The sequence below is a fragment of the Caretta caretta genome, chromosome 2 (genome assembly GCF_965140235.1).
Source record: "Caretta caretta isolate rCarCar2 chromosome 2, rCarCar1.hap1, whole genome shotgun sequence".
In the NCBI taxonomy this organism is placed as follows: domain Eukaryota; kingdom Metazoa; phylum Chordata; order Testudines; family Cheloniidae; genus Caretta; species Caretta caretta.
Window position 1 is genome coordinate 77,718,534 of NC_134207.1, and position 13,028 is coordinate 77,731,561.

At 39.8% G+C, this 13,028-nt stretch overlaps 1 protein-coding gene across 2 annotated transcripts in view; it reads left to right on the forward strand.

The window, feature by feature from the left end:
- Positions 1 to 6,026: 6,026 nt before the first annotated feature.
- The window catches only part of LOC125632399 (desmocollin-2-like), a 41,197-nt gene continuing 34,195 nt past the window's right edge, over positions 6,027 to 13,028 (forward strand). For both annotated transcript variants that reach the window (XM_048840523.2, XM_048840524.2), the window contains exons 1-3: positions 6,027 to 6,105; positions 9,444 to 9,528; positions 12,312 to 12,514. In XM_048840523.2, coding sequence (XP_048696480.1) covers positions 6,031 to 6,105; positions 9,444 to 9,528; positions 12,312 to 12,514 — 363 coding nt within the window. In that variant the 5' untranslated portion in view covers positions 6,027 to 6,030. The remainder of the gene's footprint in view (positions 6,106 to 9,443; positions 9,529 to 12,311; positions 12,515 to 13,028) is intronic.

Genomic DNA, 13,028 nt, shown 5'->3' on the forward strand with positions numbered 1-13,028 from the left:
TTCTAGGAATGGGGACAGAGATTTCCAGATGAGGGTCCTTCACTCTTGTATTCACTTCTCCCACTAGTCTAGTAGATTCCAAGTCAGCTGGCTTTCAAAGCATGGTGTAAGATCCATCCATCTTTTTTCTCAGGTTTTGCCTGAAAGGAGCATTTTTGGAGGTAGTATATTGTTCAGTAATGAATAAGGTTCTTCCAGCATTGAAACTGTTGAACAATTTCTACACTGTATGCTATATTCTTCAAGCAATTCAAATATTGTACCGAACCCAGAGTCATGTTATAAAGAATGGGTTTCAAATACTGGAAATAAAATAATTTTGATAATAAAGATGTATTCCTTTAAAATACATCTTCTTTAGTTGTTTTAAGTTCTGAAAATATGTATTTTAAATTGTATTGGTAAAAAGACTCAGAGACTTTAAGGCCAGAAGGGTCAATCATGATAATTTAATTTGACCTCCTGCACATTGCAGGCCATAGACTCTCACTCACCCACTACTGTAACAGACACATAACCTCTGTCTGAGTTACTGAAGTCCTTAAATCATGATTTAGACTTCAAGTTACAGAGAAACCACCATTTACACTCATTTAAACCTGCAAGTGACATTATCTATTACTTGAATGACTAGGCACAATGAAGCATGCATCTGTAATGATCTCATAATTCAAAGAGGTTGGGTGAAAATCAGGTTTTGCCATGACAAAAGTATATTAATGCCTGACATAATACACCTTTTGTCTTGGCAGATGGTGATTTTCATATGAAAATGTTGATCTAAATCACTAGGTAAAAACAAGAAAAGCTAGTTAAACTATTCTTGGGTGTATCATTTTATTTAGGGAAGAGACTGATAAAACTTCTAAAAAAATTATTAAACAAAAACTTTTTAATGAGAATAATTTTAGACATTTAGACAATTAGACATTTTATTTAGACTTTCTGGATGTTTTAGGTGGTTTCTTATGACAAAAAGAAAACATACTGTAAAAGCCATATTCTGCAGTCTTACACAGTCCAAATGTCAACTGGGAATGAGTAAAGTCTGAAGGATTTAAACATTTTTTTAATAGTTATTCTCACAATTAAGACAAGCTGCATATCATTCCCTCTGATGGATTACTAAAGGCAGAGTTTGAAGAGTTATTAGTTTCTTAGGGACAGTCTCATTTATTTATTATATACCCTTCAGAACTGAGTGCGTGATCTAAATTAATAACATTCACCACATTAGACTCCCCTCAACACAAAGAACAGTTCATAGTCTAATGCTTGGCAAAAGTATGTCTTGACCCATATTTTGAAGTTCACTAAATATAGCCTCTGGTGGACCACCAAGGGAATGAGTTTCAGAGCCCGTAATGTGGACTGAAAACATTCTGATCTAGATTCTTGGCTACTGCAGTTAAGGAGCACACAGTGCCACTCAGAAGGGAATATGCAAAGGTGGTCTCTGGGACCCCCACTCCAATTCTTGGTTTGTGGTGTGTTGCTCTGACATTCCCAAGTAACTTCAAACTGCCAGAACACTTGGAATTAGATTATATTCCCAGGGGCCCATGGATCAATTAGTAATCAGTGAAGCAAATGCCACATCCCTTTTTCCAAGACCACACATTTATGCCACCAGTAGGGAGGAGGTGGTACTGGAGTTGCAACACTGTTTTATACCACTGGAGGATCCACCTTGCACTAAAGTGATCCTCTTGGGCCCATTTGAAGGGGCTCCATGCTCAGAATAGTGTGGTACAAAGTGCCAAACTTTACCCCAATTTATGGGCCCCTGCCACTAGGCCTCAAAAGTACGCATCTAGGGACTTTCAGCATAAGCGTACAATTGATTGAAGCCATTGCAATGACTCACAGGAAGAGAGACTGTCCCTATAGTAGCCCGAGTATAAATTATATAGGGTTTTATTGGTTAAAAACCAACACCTTGAAGTGCATACAGAAGCTGATGGAAAACTCATGTAATGAATGGGACATGGGTTTACTGTAATCACATTAACCACGTGAGTCACCACATTTTTAACTACCCGAGGCTTCAGAATGGTCTTCAACAGTAGCCATATTGTGGTACTTCTTCCTGTAGCTGAAAAAGACATGAATGATTGTAGTAAGTTCTACCTGAACACAGAAAGGCAGATGTTCTGAATTTTCCTATTGCTCTGCAGTTGGAATTGTCATTGATGTTAATGAAAGTTTTGCAAAACTCTATAGTGACTCTAAGTGAACTAACACAATTACTCTTCTTTCTATTGCCATAATTTTTAGTACATGCTTTCGGTTACAGTTTGCAAGACAAGAAATATCTTAAAATGGTATTAAAACTGTAGTTAATGAAATTTTATTCTAAACTATTGCCCAAACTTAGTGGTTTTAGTTTATTTTAATACAAGTGTCATATCTGAATTTTTGTTTTGATGACAAAGTAAACACATACCAGAACAATTCCACTTTTGGACTACTTACTACAGTGATTAGTAAAAGACATTTGAGGAAGTTGGTGTTTGTTTCTTCTAATTTTCTTTAAGAACGTAATGAAAATATACATTAATCCATATATACACTCAAACAAATTCTATAAATCTATTATTGAATCTAAACTTAAGGGTACACCTTAAACAACTGTTTTGTTTTCAGGATACTGTTGCTGTAGGATACACCTGGTATAATAATTTTCTTTCTTTCTTTCTTTCTATTCAAACATCAAGGAATATGTTTTCAGTGAAGGGATGCATCACAACCTTCTTAAAGCTTTTGTAGAAACTGGAATGGGCAGATTTTTGGTTGGGGGGGAGAATGAGGAGGCGAAAACTGAATAAAATGTAGTAAGAGAAGCAGGCTCCACCTTAGAGGAAAGAAATAGGGGACAGGCAGCAAGCAGAAGTTTAAAATGTGTGAGAAGAACCATGGATGAATTAAAGAGAAGTGAAAGTGAGCAGATGAAATAAAAATAAAAGAAAATAAGAATCCATTAGAGCCAGGAATAAATTGAGATTATATCCACCTGTAGATATAAATGAGCTCCTAGTTACCTCATGTAGTGCTGAGCATATGAAGGGCATGGTTAATCTGTTTGTGAAATATGAAAATATTTTTCTTCACCAACCCCAATGGAATTTTCTGTTTAAAATTTTTATCTGAGTCCAGTTGGCAAATAGATTTTGGAACAATGAAACAGACCTATTACTTTGCTGGCTCCCAGGAATACTGGCCTGCCAGGAGAAAGCAACCACCAGAAGCCCATAATGATCTGTAGAAATGGAGACCAGTAAAAGTAGTACAATAAAGTATACTGGGATTTCAATTAGGGGAGTATATTCTTATCTTAAAGACAATACTTTGTTAGCTTTGGTGAAGGGTAAATACATTCAGAGTACAATTCTACAAGAACTGAAATATTTATGTAAATGTGATATGAGGGTTCAGGTTTTTAGCCACTCCTTCAGAATAAGGAGTTTGAATCACCCAACTCTTAACTATACCGCGATGAATTTCTCCAGGCAAATATGCTGACACATAACTAAGGATTCAAAAGGGCAAAAACTTATTGTTGAGCATAATGCTTACTAATATGAGCAGTCTGATTCACTTGGAGCATTACATTTGAAAATGTGTCATAAGTGGGTCCAAATTGTAGCCATAACCTGGCATTTTACCATGTCTGCAATTCTTTTTGAAATGAATTAAAGTTGTGTAATTTTGATGGTAGGCCATGACCCATTAATATTTTGAAGATTAGCATGGTACTGTAACTCATTTTAATATAATTACTATGGGACAATTGTGATTTTGCCACAAGCCCTATGTATGGGGCAACACACAGCTACGCTGCCCCAGGAGCTCACACAATCTGTTTCCCTGCTCCAGGGGGTATGTAACCTGTGGCAGCCCTATACCCAGTGCAGTACATACTCCCTGGTGTAATGTGTTGGCTAGTGCAAGGGGATGGAGTATTCCCTGTTCCTGGTCATCCACTCTCCATCCAAATTTACATATTATGAGGCATGCAATGGTCCCAAGAAAGCAACTCGTCTCTCCATGCTGCCATTCACAGTATGGATAGATGGCACAGAATAGTAAAGAGAGCTTGATGCCACCATGGGAATTGGCAGGGTGTGTTTATTAAGCAAAAAGGGGGAAAGCTCCCAGTTCCCAAATGTTAACACCCGAATTCCAGTTTCCCAGCGCAAATATCTGACAGAAAATATTTCATTAGCAATATCATCAAATACAGAAAAATCAGTAATGAAAATGTATGGTACAGATGACTTCTTTCCTGCTAAGGGGCGTATTCTACAAGCCTGTGCAGAAATCCCATACGTCAGACTTATAATGTACAAGGTGAGGGATAATCAGGGCTTTAACTGAAAGGACAAACTGGAAGCAAAGTAGAGTGAAAGATGGTTAGGCTTGGTCTACACCAGGCACTTATGTCGAAATAACTACATCACTTGGGGTGTGGAAAATCCACACCCTTGAGCGACCTTAGTTAGCAACCTAATCCCTGGTGTAGACAGTGGTATGTCAACAGGAGAAATTCTTCTGTAGGCGTAGGTAGCATCTTCACCAAGTGTCACAGCAGTGCAGTAAATGCAGACAAGCCCCTAGGTTCAACAGGACACTACCATGTTAAAAAAAGTTTTAGTGAACTTTTTTCAATTAATTTATACCCAGTAGCTCTTTAGAAGATAAATGGAATGTATTTAAAAATAATAATTTACTTTTCACTATTTAGTTTGTTTACTTTTTGTACCTCACTCAGTTAGGACAACAAAATAAAAAACTCATCTTCACCTTTGTTTCTGTTCAGGTTCGTTTTCTGTTTAACACTGCAATATTTAGTTTGTGGGGGGAATTTTTTTTTTAAACCACTGTCCATTTGAATATTTAAAACCATCACAGAATACTCAGCAATGCCAACTGTTGCTTTTTCTTCACACCTCAGGCTCTGTGAGCTGTAGCTCACAAAAGCATATGCTCAAATCAATTGGTTAGTCTCTAAGGTGCCACAAGTACTCCTTTTCTTTTTGCGAATACAGACTAACAGGGCTGCTACTCTGAAACCTGTCATTAAGGGAGAATCTTAAGTTTGTATGTTTGTTTTTTAAAGAGAAAAACAAATCCCGACAGCTCGGTTGCTTGAAAATGTGAACTCTAAATGAAATAAAAATCAGAAGCTCCCCCCCAAAAAAACCCCACAAACGTTTTTTTTTTTTTTTTTAAAAATCTCATCATTTTAAAGCTCGCCTTGTGACTTGCGAGGCTTGCTGCGGGAGGTTTGGGGCTGACAACAGCGGCTCAAGCGCTGATCTGCGAACGCCCCCAGGCTTTTCTCTGCAGCGCAGTTGCGGACTTTGTCAACTTCACCAAGCTCACCTGCGAAGCCGCTTCGCACATCCCCGCCTCTCCTTCCCCTCGCAACTAACCCGGAGCCCCCGGCCCCCGCCTTCTCGGCTCCGGCTGCCCACTCGGGCGCCGCCCTTGCCTGCTCCGCAGCGTGCCCGGGGCGGATTTAACTCGCTCTCTAGGGAAATGAATCCAGGGGGCCCCAGCTGGGCAGGGGAAGGCGGAAGGGCGCTGACCCAAGGGCGCCACCGCTGCCGAGACTGCCCCCAGCCAGGGGGGCGGAAGCCGCAGCCGCCCAGGCAAGCGGGGCTCAGGTGTGGCTGGCGCCGCCCTCTTCGTGCGCCGCTACGCCCAGCGCCGGGGCAGGGCAGGTTCCCCGGCGGGCGGAGGAGGGGAAGCAGCGCCTGGCCCGACCTGGCCGGCGGAGGAAGGGGGCTGGCCGAGAAGGGAGTTTCTTGGCCCAGGCGAGGAGCGGAGCAAACAACTCAAGTCCTTGCGAGGAGCCGCACGGCGCGTCTGCCGCTGCGCCTCGCCCCCCCCCCCGCCCCGAAGGAAAAGAGGGAAAAGAAAGTAGCCACCTCCTGCCGCCGCCTTCCCGCTCGCCACCGCACCGGCAGCAGCCTTGCCCCCTGCTCCTTCGCGGGCGCCCTCAGCCAGCGCCTCAGCCGCCCGGAGATGGCCCCCGCCGCAGCCCGCCCGGGGGGCTCGCTCTGCAGAACCGCCTGTCGCCAGCTCCTCTTCGGCCTCTTGGTGAGTGTGGCCAGCGCTCCCCACCGGGGGCGCCGAGCAGCGCCGCGCCTCTTACCCCGGTCCCGCGGTGTGTTCTGCGGGCTGGTCCCCGCCGCCGCCCAGAAGACCTTGGCGCCATCCGCGCAGGATACCGGCCGTAGTCGTTACCGGCAAGGTTTTGGCGAGACTGTCAGCGGCGGCGCGGGGACAGCTGTTGTCTGTGCCAGGGCTAGGTCGGTGGGAGTCGCGCGCGTTCGGAGTAGTTTGTCCCCAGCAGTGGGTTGATTTGGTTTGTCTAGATCAGTCGGAGCAGCCCCTTATTTCTCGATAGAAGAAACCAAACGTAGTGGGCGTTAGTGAAATGTTAAGACAGTGTGGTGTGCCTGCTGATTATTGAATAAGTTTCACTTGGGGGAAAAAAAAAGTGCATCTAAGTCAAAGTTTCAAAGTCTAGATTCAGAGAGAATCATTTTTCTTCTTCTTTTTTTTTTTTTAAATCTTTCCCGAAATTTATTTCAACCTTCTTGGGTCCCAGTTGTCAGTGAAGGCTTGTTGAAGTTCATTCCTGGCTTCTCTCTTTTTTAAAATTTTTTTAGGTTGGGCTTAATAACTGTTTCCCCCTTTACATTAACTTTTTTAAATTAAAGTGTCCGGAGGCACCATTCCATGCCCTGGAAGGAATATCATGTTGTATGGTGAAAAGTATATGTGCTTTTCTGGTATGGAATCCTTAAGTACATGAACTTCAGAAAGGGAAGACTAGATGAGTCAGAAAAATTAAATTGACTTTGGGGCTTTGTCACCTACACTTATAGATCTGTTTAGTCCTACTGCCCAAAATGGTGCTTAGGTGTTTTTTGGGGTTTTTTTTAAGTGGTGTTCCTTGATTAGGGCTGTCAGACTAGACATGCTTTGAGCAGGGGATTGGACTAGATGCCCTACTGAGGTCTCTTCCAACTCTAATATTCTATATTCTACTGGTTATTACAGCAGTAAAGGATAATCATTAATACAGATATGTATTATTAGTCAATAAATCAGGTATGAAAAGGAAAGAGTCTTTATGTCTATATGCTGTATTTCTAAAAATCAAATTCAGTTGTTCATCTGAAGCCAAATCATGCTCACACAAGTACTCGTATTTACTTCAAAGGGTCCATGCATTGGAGGGTGAACGGCTTTTGGCCCATTTAAATGTATTTATTTATACCCATATATAATTATCAGCCCTGACCAATTCTATTTGCCTTCAGGAAAAAAACCTCTTTTTAATGGGTGAGTAAAGTAACGTTAGCTTGGCCACCCCCAACTCCCCACTATCATAATCAGACTAACTAATAGTTTAGTAGATTGTCCCTGCATAAGTAAATTTTCAATACTATTGCCAGGCTAAATTGATTATTTTTATATGTAATGCACTCAGTCTTGGATTGTGTCTGGGCATGTAAGTTTTCGTGAGAATTTTCCATTTACTTACTCTTACTGTAATCTCGATGAATGGAGGGGGGGAAAAGCCATGCTAATCGTACTTTACTCACCAATCCAATTAAAGAAAGCAAAATTCCCCTGCCTTCTCTTGCACTTCCCACAACCCCCGAAACAAACAAACAAAACTCAACATAACAAACACTCCTTATATAATGCAAGTTTAGGCATCTGTGTCAAATGTACACTCGGAGCATATTGAACCCTTTTATATGTACCAACAGGTCTATTCTTATCTTGTCTCTGTATATATTACTTCCATAACCCTTCATGTTAATATCAGACTAAACTCATTGGTTAATGTTTTGAAATTACATTTCATTGGCCTAGAAAAACTCCTAAACTATGCTTGATTATGTTGTATATTATTTTTAATTAAAAAAAACAAACAATTTTTTTGTCCCCAGAGGAGAGAGAGGGAAGTTTTGTAAGGATTAATTACTATTACAAATAGCCCAAATGTTAGCTGGGAAATGAATAGTGACTTTAGTTATATGGTTGAGATTCATGAAAGGATGTTAACAACAGAAATAATTTAAATAGGAAAAGTATCTTTTACTGATGCATATATGATATTTTAATTATCTTAAATGCTGTGGTTATCCAGAGTGTTTCAAAATTAATCAGTTTGAAATTCTAGCCAATCATGATTTTAAAAGACTGCTTGCTTTCTAAAGAATTAAAAATGTAGGAGCTAATTTTCACAGGAAAAGCAACTCCTTTCACTTTTCAATTTGCTGTTCTCTCCTTTTTTTTTTTTTTAATAGTACCTTCAATATACGGCTAAAAGCTTTCACAAAATAAGGTGTCTCATCTGTTGTTGACTATTAAATTTGTTGTTTTTTTCCTATAAATTGTTTGTTGAGAAGTACTCCCATTCTGTGTGTGCATGTGCACAAAAACCCCTTCTTGATTTTCTATATTCCATAGTTTGAGTGGCTCTAACTTTAGATTAGAATATAAATTCATTGAATAAAACCTTGGATAGACACATGGTCTGAGCTCAGGCTGGGAACTAGGAGCCACTCTATGCCTCCACTTCATTTTATAAAATGTGGTGGTTATTTACCAGCTACAGATGGGTGTTCTGAAGTTTGAAGCCCCAATTCTGTAATACGATATATGTAAGTTGACAGACCTCTGCCCATATTTTAATCAGATACAATTGAAGGATTTGGGGCTTAAGTAGTTTGTTAGTAAAGCACTTTTGAAGATACAAATTAATATGTATTTTGCCAAGTATTATGACATAAATAAAATATTTGTTCCTTTAAACATTACAAATCAATGCAACTATATGGAAATAAACTTCATGAATTGTTGAGTCTTAATTCTTAGCACATTTCATCCATGGAGCCCAAAGTACTCTTTAAAGGAAGATACATTTTTATTTTCCCACTTCAAAATGTGGTAAAGTGGGAGGCTGAGTGTAATCCTGACCCTGTTGAAGTCAATAGGAGTTCTGCCATTGACGTCGATGGGCCTAGCATTTCAATCACAGGTTAAATGTCTTTGCCGAAGTCACACAAGTCATAGCGAGAGTCAAGATCAGAACCTGCATCTTCTGAGATCTAACCCTGTACATTATGCCACAGTGCTTTCCTGTCATTTGTAATAAATGATACTTTCTAGGTTGTTTCACTGGACTGTTTAAAAAACAAAACAAAAAACCTCCCTTTATGTCTCAGTACTCACGTAAATTGAAATCAGTCACCAAAATATGTAATATGCATTTCAACTCTATATGTTTGGTGTTTTTTAACATGACTAAAAATCTAGCTACTATATACTTTTTATGCCATGATTTCAAACAATGTTTAAAAATAATTTCACAGCAAGGGTGACTATTCTTTCTCGTTTTCTTTCCTTTTTAGGTATTGAGTTTATTTTGTGAAGCTTGCAAGAAAGTCACTTTTAATGTTCCTTCTAAATTAGAGGCTGGAACACTAGTTGGCAGAGGTGAGAAGCTTCAAGATGCCCTTCAAAACTCTACATCATCATTTCACCACTTCTGTAACTGCTTTTACAATGAAGGGGAGATACTGATTTATTTTGTAATACAATTTATTGCAGTTGGGACAACACCTAGTTAGTTAAATTCAGCTGCATATTGGATTAGCCTTTTACTGAAGGATTTGCTGTGTTCTGTTATACATTTTAACGCTGCTTATCGGCAGTGTGTGCACATTTTGATTCTTGTTATAACCAATTACTAGCAGGCTGATTGATTCAAGGCAGAAGTTTTGGCCAGCATTTTCAAACTTAGATACCTAAAGATAGTATCTAAATATGTGGTCTAATCCTTGCAAGTACTGAACGCTCACAGCTAACATAGAAGGGATACGTTTTCTATAGCTAGGGCCCTACCAAATTCACGGCCATAAAAAACATGTCACAGACTGTGAAATCTGGTCTTGCCCCGTGAAATCTGGTCTTTTATGTGCTTTTACCCTATACTGTACAGATTTCATAGAGGAGACCAGTGTTCCTCAAATTGGGGGTCCTGACCTAAAATGGAGTTGCAGGGGGGTCATAGTATTGTCTCCCTTACTTCTGTGCTGTCTTCAGAGCTGGGCAGCCGGAGAGAGGTGGCTGCTGACCAAGGGCCCAGCTCTGCAGGCAGCAGCACAGAAGTAAGGGTGGCAATACTATACCATGCCATTCTTTCTTCTGCGCTGCTGCTGGCAGCCGCTCTGCCTTCAGAGCTGGACTCCTGAACAGCAACCACCACTCTCTAGTCGTCCCGCTCTGCAGGCAGCGCCGCCGCCAGCAGCAGTGCAGAAGTAAGGGTAGCAGTACCGCAACCCCTCCCCCTCAGCCCTACAATAACCTTGAGACACCCCCTCACACACACACACTCTCTCTCCTTTTTGGGTCAGGCCCCTACAATTACAACACGATGAAATCATGAAAATTTACGACTTTTAAAATCCTATGACAGTGAAATTGACCAAAATGAACCGTGAATTTGGTAGAGCCCTATAATATTTAACTTGGGTTGTTTTAAAAAAAAAAAAAACAACCAAAAACAGATTTTTCCTGTGTCACTGACATATAAGCAGTGAAATCACATATGGCCAAATCCTCAGCTGTGGCTATGAAGTATTTAGTGCAGTATTCAGGAGAGAAGTTCCTCAATCCTCGGGCTGTTCTGGACTGGGTTGAGCAGCCCACATTTGAGCAATTTGATGGGGATTAGGGAAGCCCAGACAACACCCTCTTTTTCCAGATTAGTCTCCTGTGGCAGCATCTGGGAAGGGTGTGATGTAGGAGTTACTACAGATGCTCTGTGCCACCTAAGGATCTTCCTACACAATGGAGATCCTCTGAGAGCTGAATCTGAGGCTGTCTTATACCAGTATTGGCACAGTTTTGGAGCATGGTCCAGGGTAGTGGCCCTAGTCTCTACTGAAGGAACAGTAGATTTTTATCCCATCACAGTCTGAGAGTTTATTAATCAAGACTACCTTTAAAATGAGGGTGAATAAAAAGGACATCCAATGGAGAAGCTAACCTTAATGTCAGTGTTTTTTATAATGAAAATCTATGCAGCTGATCATTGTGTATTTTGTATGAGGGAAGTGGGTATGTATCTTATTTTAATTTGAATGAATATGAAAGTAATTCATTTAATTTCACTTTATTGAAGAAGAATATTTCTTACATTCTTCCTGTATGGTTAAAACTTTTTGAATGTTATACAATGCATCTATTTGTTTGTCTGCAAACATTTATCCATGCCATTGTAGCCTGAATGCTGTTCCTTAACATTTTATTGAGAAAGGATGCCTTTTTTGTTGTAATACAACTGGTGACTCATAGCACAATAGTAAAATAAGCAAGGATTTCCCCCACAATTGCCAAGTTCTGTATGATTTTAATATCCTACAGGATATAACAATACACTGAGCTGTTCAGTACTAGGAATAATGCTGATTTACCTTGCCTCAGAAGTAGAATTCATATTCAAGTGCTCACTTATGGGAAAGCCGTGCCATAAGCAGACCATTCTTTGAAGAAAAATTCCATGGTGTCTTGAATGCTGACCAATAAGGGGTGATATTTGCTGAAATGCTCTATAATAATGTTTGAACATTCAACAGTAAGGCAGGCTGTTTTTAAGAAGAGAAAGGAACACTGTCAAATTACCCCCTCAGTGGTTATACTTAGGAAACACTGATACGGAATCTGTTTTAATGAGTAAGTTTGTCTGCCATCATCTGCCCATACTGGAAAAAAAATCCTGGTCCCGTTGAAGTGTGTCAGAATCTTGCCGGTGACTTCAAAACAGTCGGTGAAATCTTTTCTCCATTGTAGCAGAATTATTTATGTACATGGGTGATGGCACTCTTTTAGGAAAGGTAAGCACTTTGCGGGGCAAAAAATACACAAGAAGAATTATATGACTTTGGGAAATATTAGTCACCAAATTAAACTTGTTTTTGCCCCCATTCTGACAGTGCCTGTGTAAAGTACTCACTATGGCCAAGTATCCTTTGGCAAATGGCCTAATGTGCTTAATGAATGGATGGATGTGCAACATGAATGTAAACTTGTTCAGAAGCTGGGCTCTATATTCTGAAATAAAAGTAGTCTGATCTTCAGAGGTGCTAAGGACATTGACTTGAAATCGGGCCACTTTTACATAGGTGCATAAATATAAACCAAACTTTAGGCATGTAAGTTTAAAAGCGTTTGTCTTGTTGTGACGTGAGAGAATCTTTGAAATTTCTTTCTTACAGTAAATCTGAGAGAGTGCCTTAAGTCTGCAGAACATATCAGTTCAAGCGATCCTGACTTTAGAATTCTAGAAGATGGTTCTGTGTATACAACAAATATCATTTCTTTATCTTCTGAAGAAAAGACTTTTACCATATTACTCAAGAACATTCAAAGACATGAAGAAAAGAAGATACATGTCAATTTGCTAGTTCATCAAGAAAAGGTAGGCTCATAATTGCTACAGACATTTTACTTTTTATTTTTGGAAACTGTCTTTTTACAGTTTGGCTTCTCATTGTATAAAAGTTGTTTATAACTCTTAAAATGATCAGGCATAGCTATTGTATAGTAGATTGTGTACTTCTAATTTAGCAATACCTAATAAGGTGCATAGGTTTTAAATTTTCAGGACTCCTTCTTGAGCTGGCAAAGCCTGGAAATTATGACCTTCATCAAGGGCATTAAGATTTTATAAAAGCAAATTTTAAGCAATTAAAAAACTTCATGAGCACTGTATATTGATAGGAAGTATTAAAATAATGAGTGTTGCACAGGGCTGAAGAATTCTCAAGACACCAGGATTAAATAGAATGGTGAAAAAGAGGATTTAAGAGCAAAAACTGGTCCTTAAAATTTGGAGGGAGTTCTGAAAAATCTTTGAGGGGGGAAAAATGAGGGGAAGCAAACAAACAAGAATATAAACCTTAAGAAATTATGGATTTAATGAATTGTTTTGG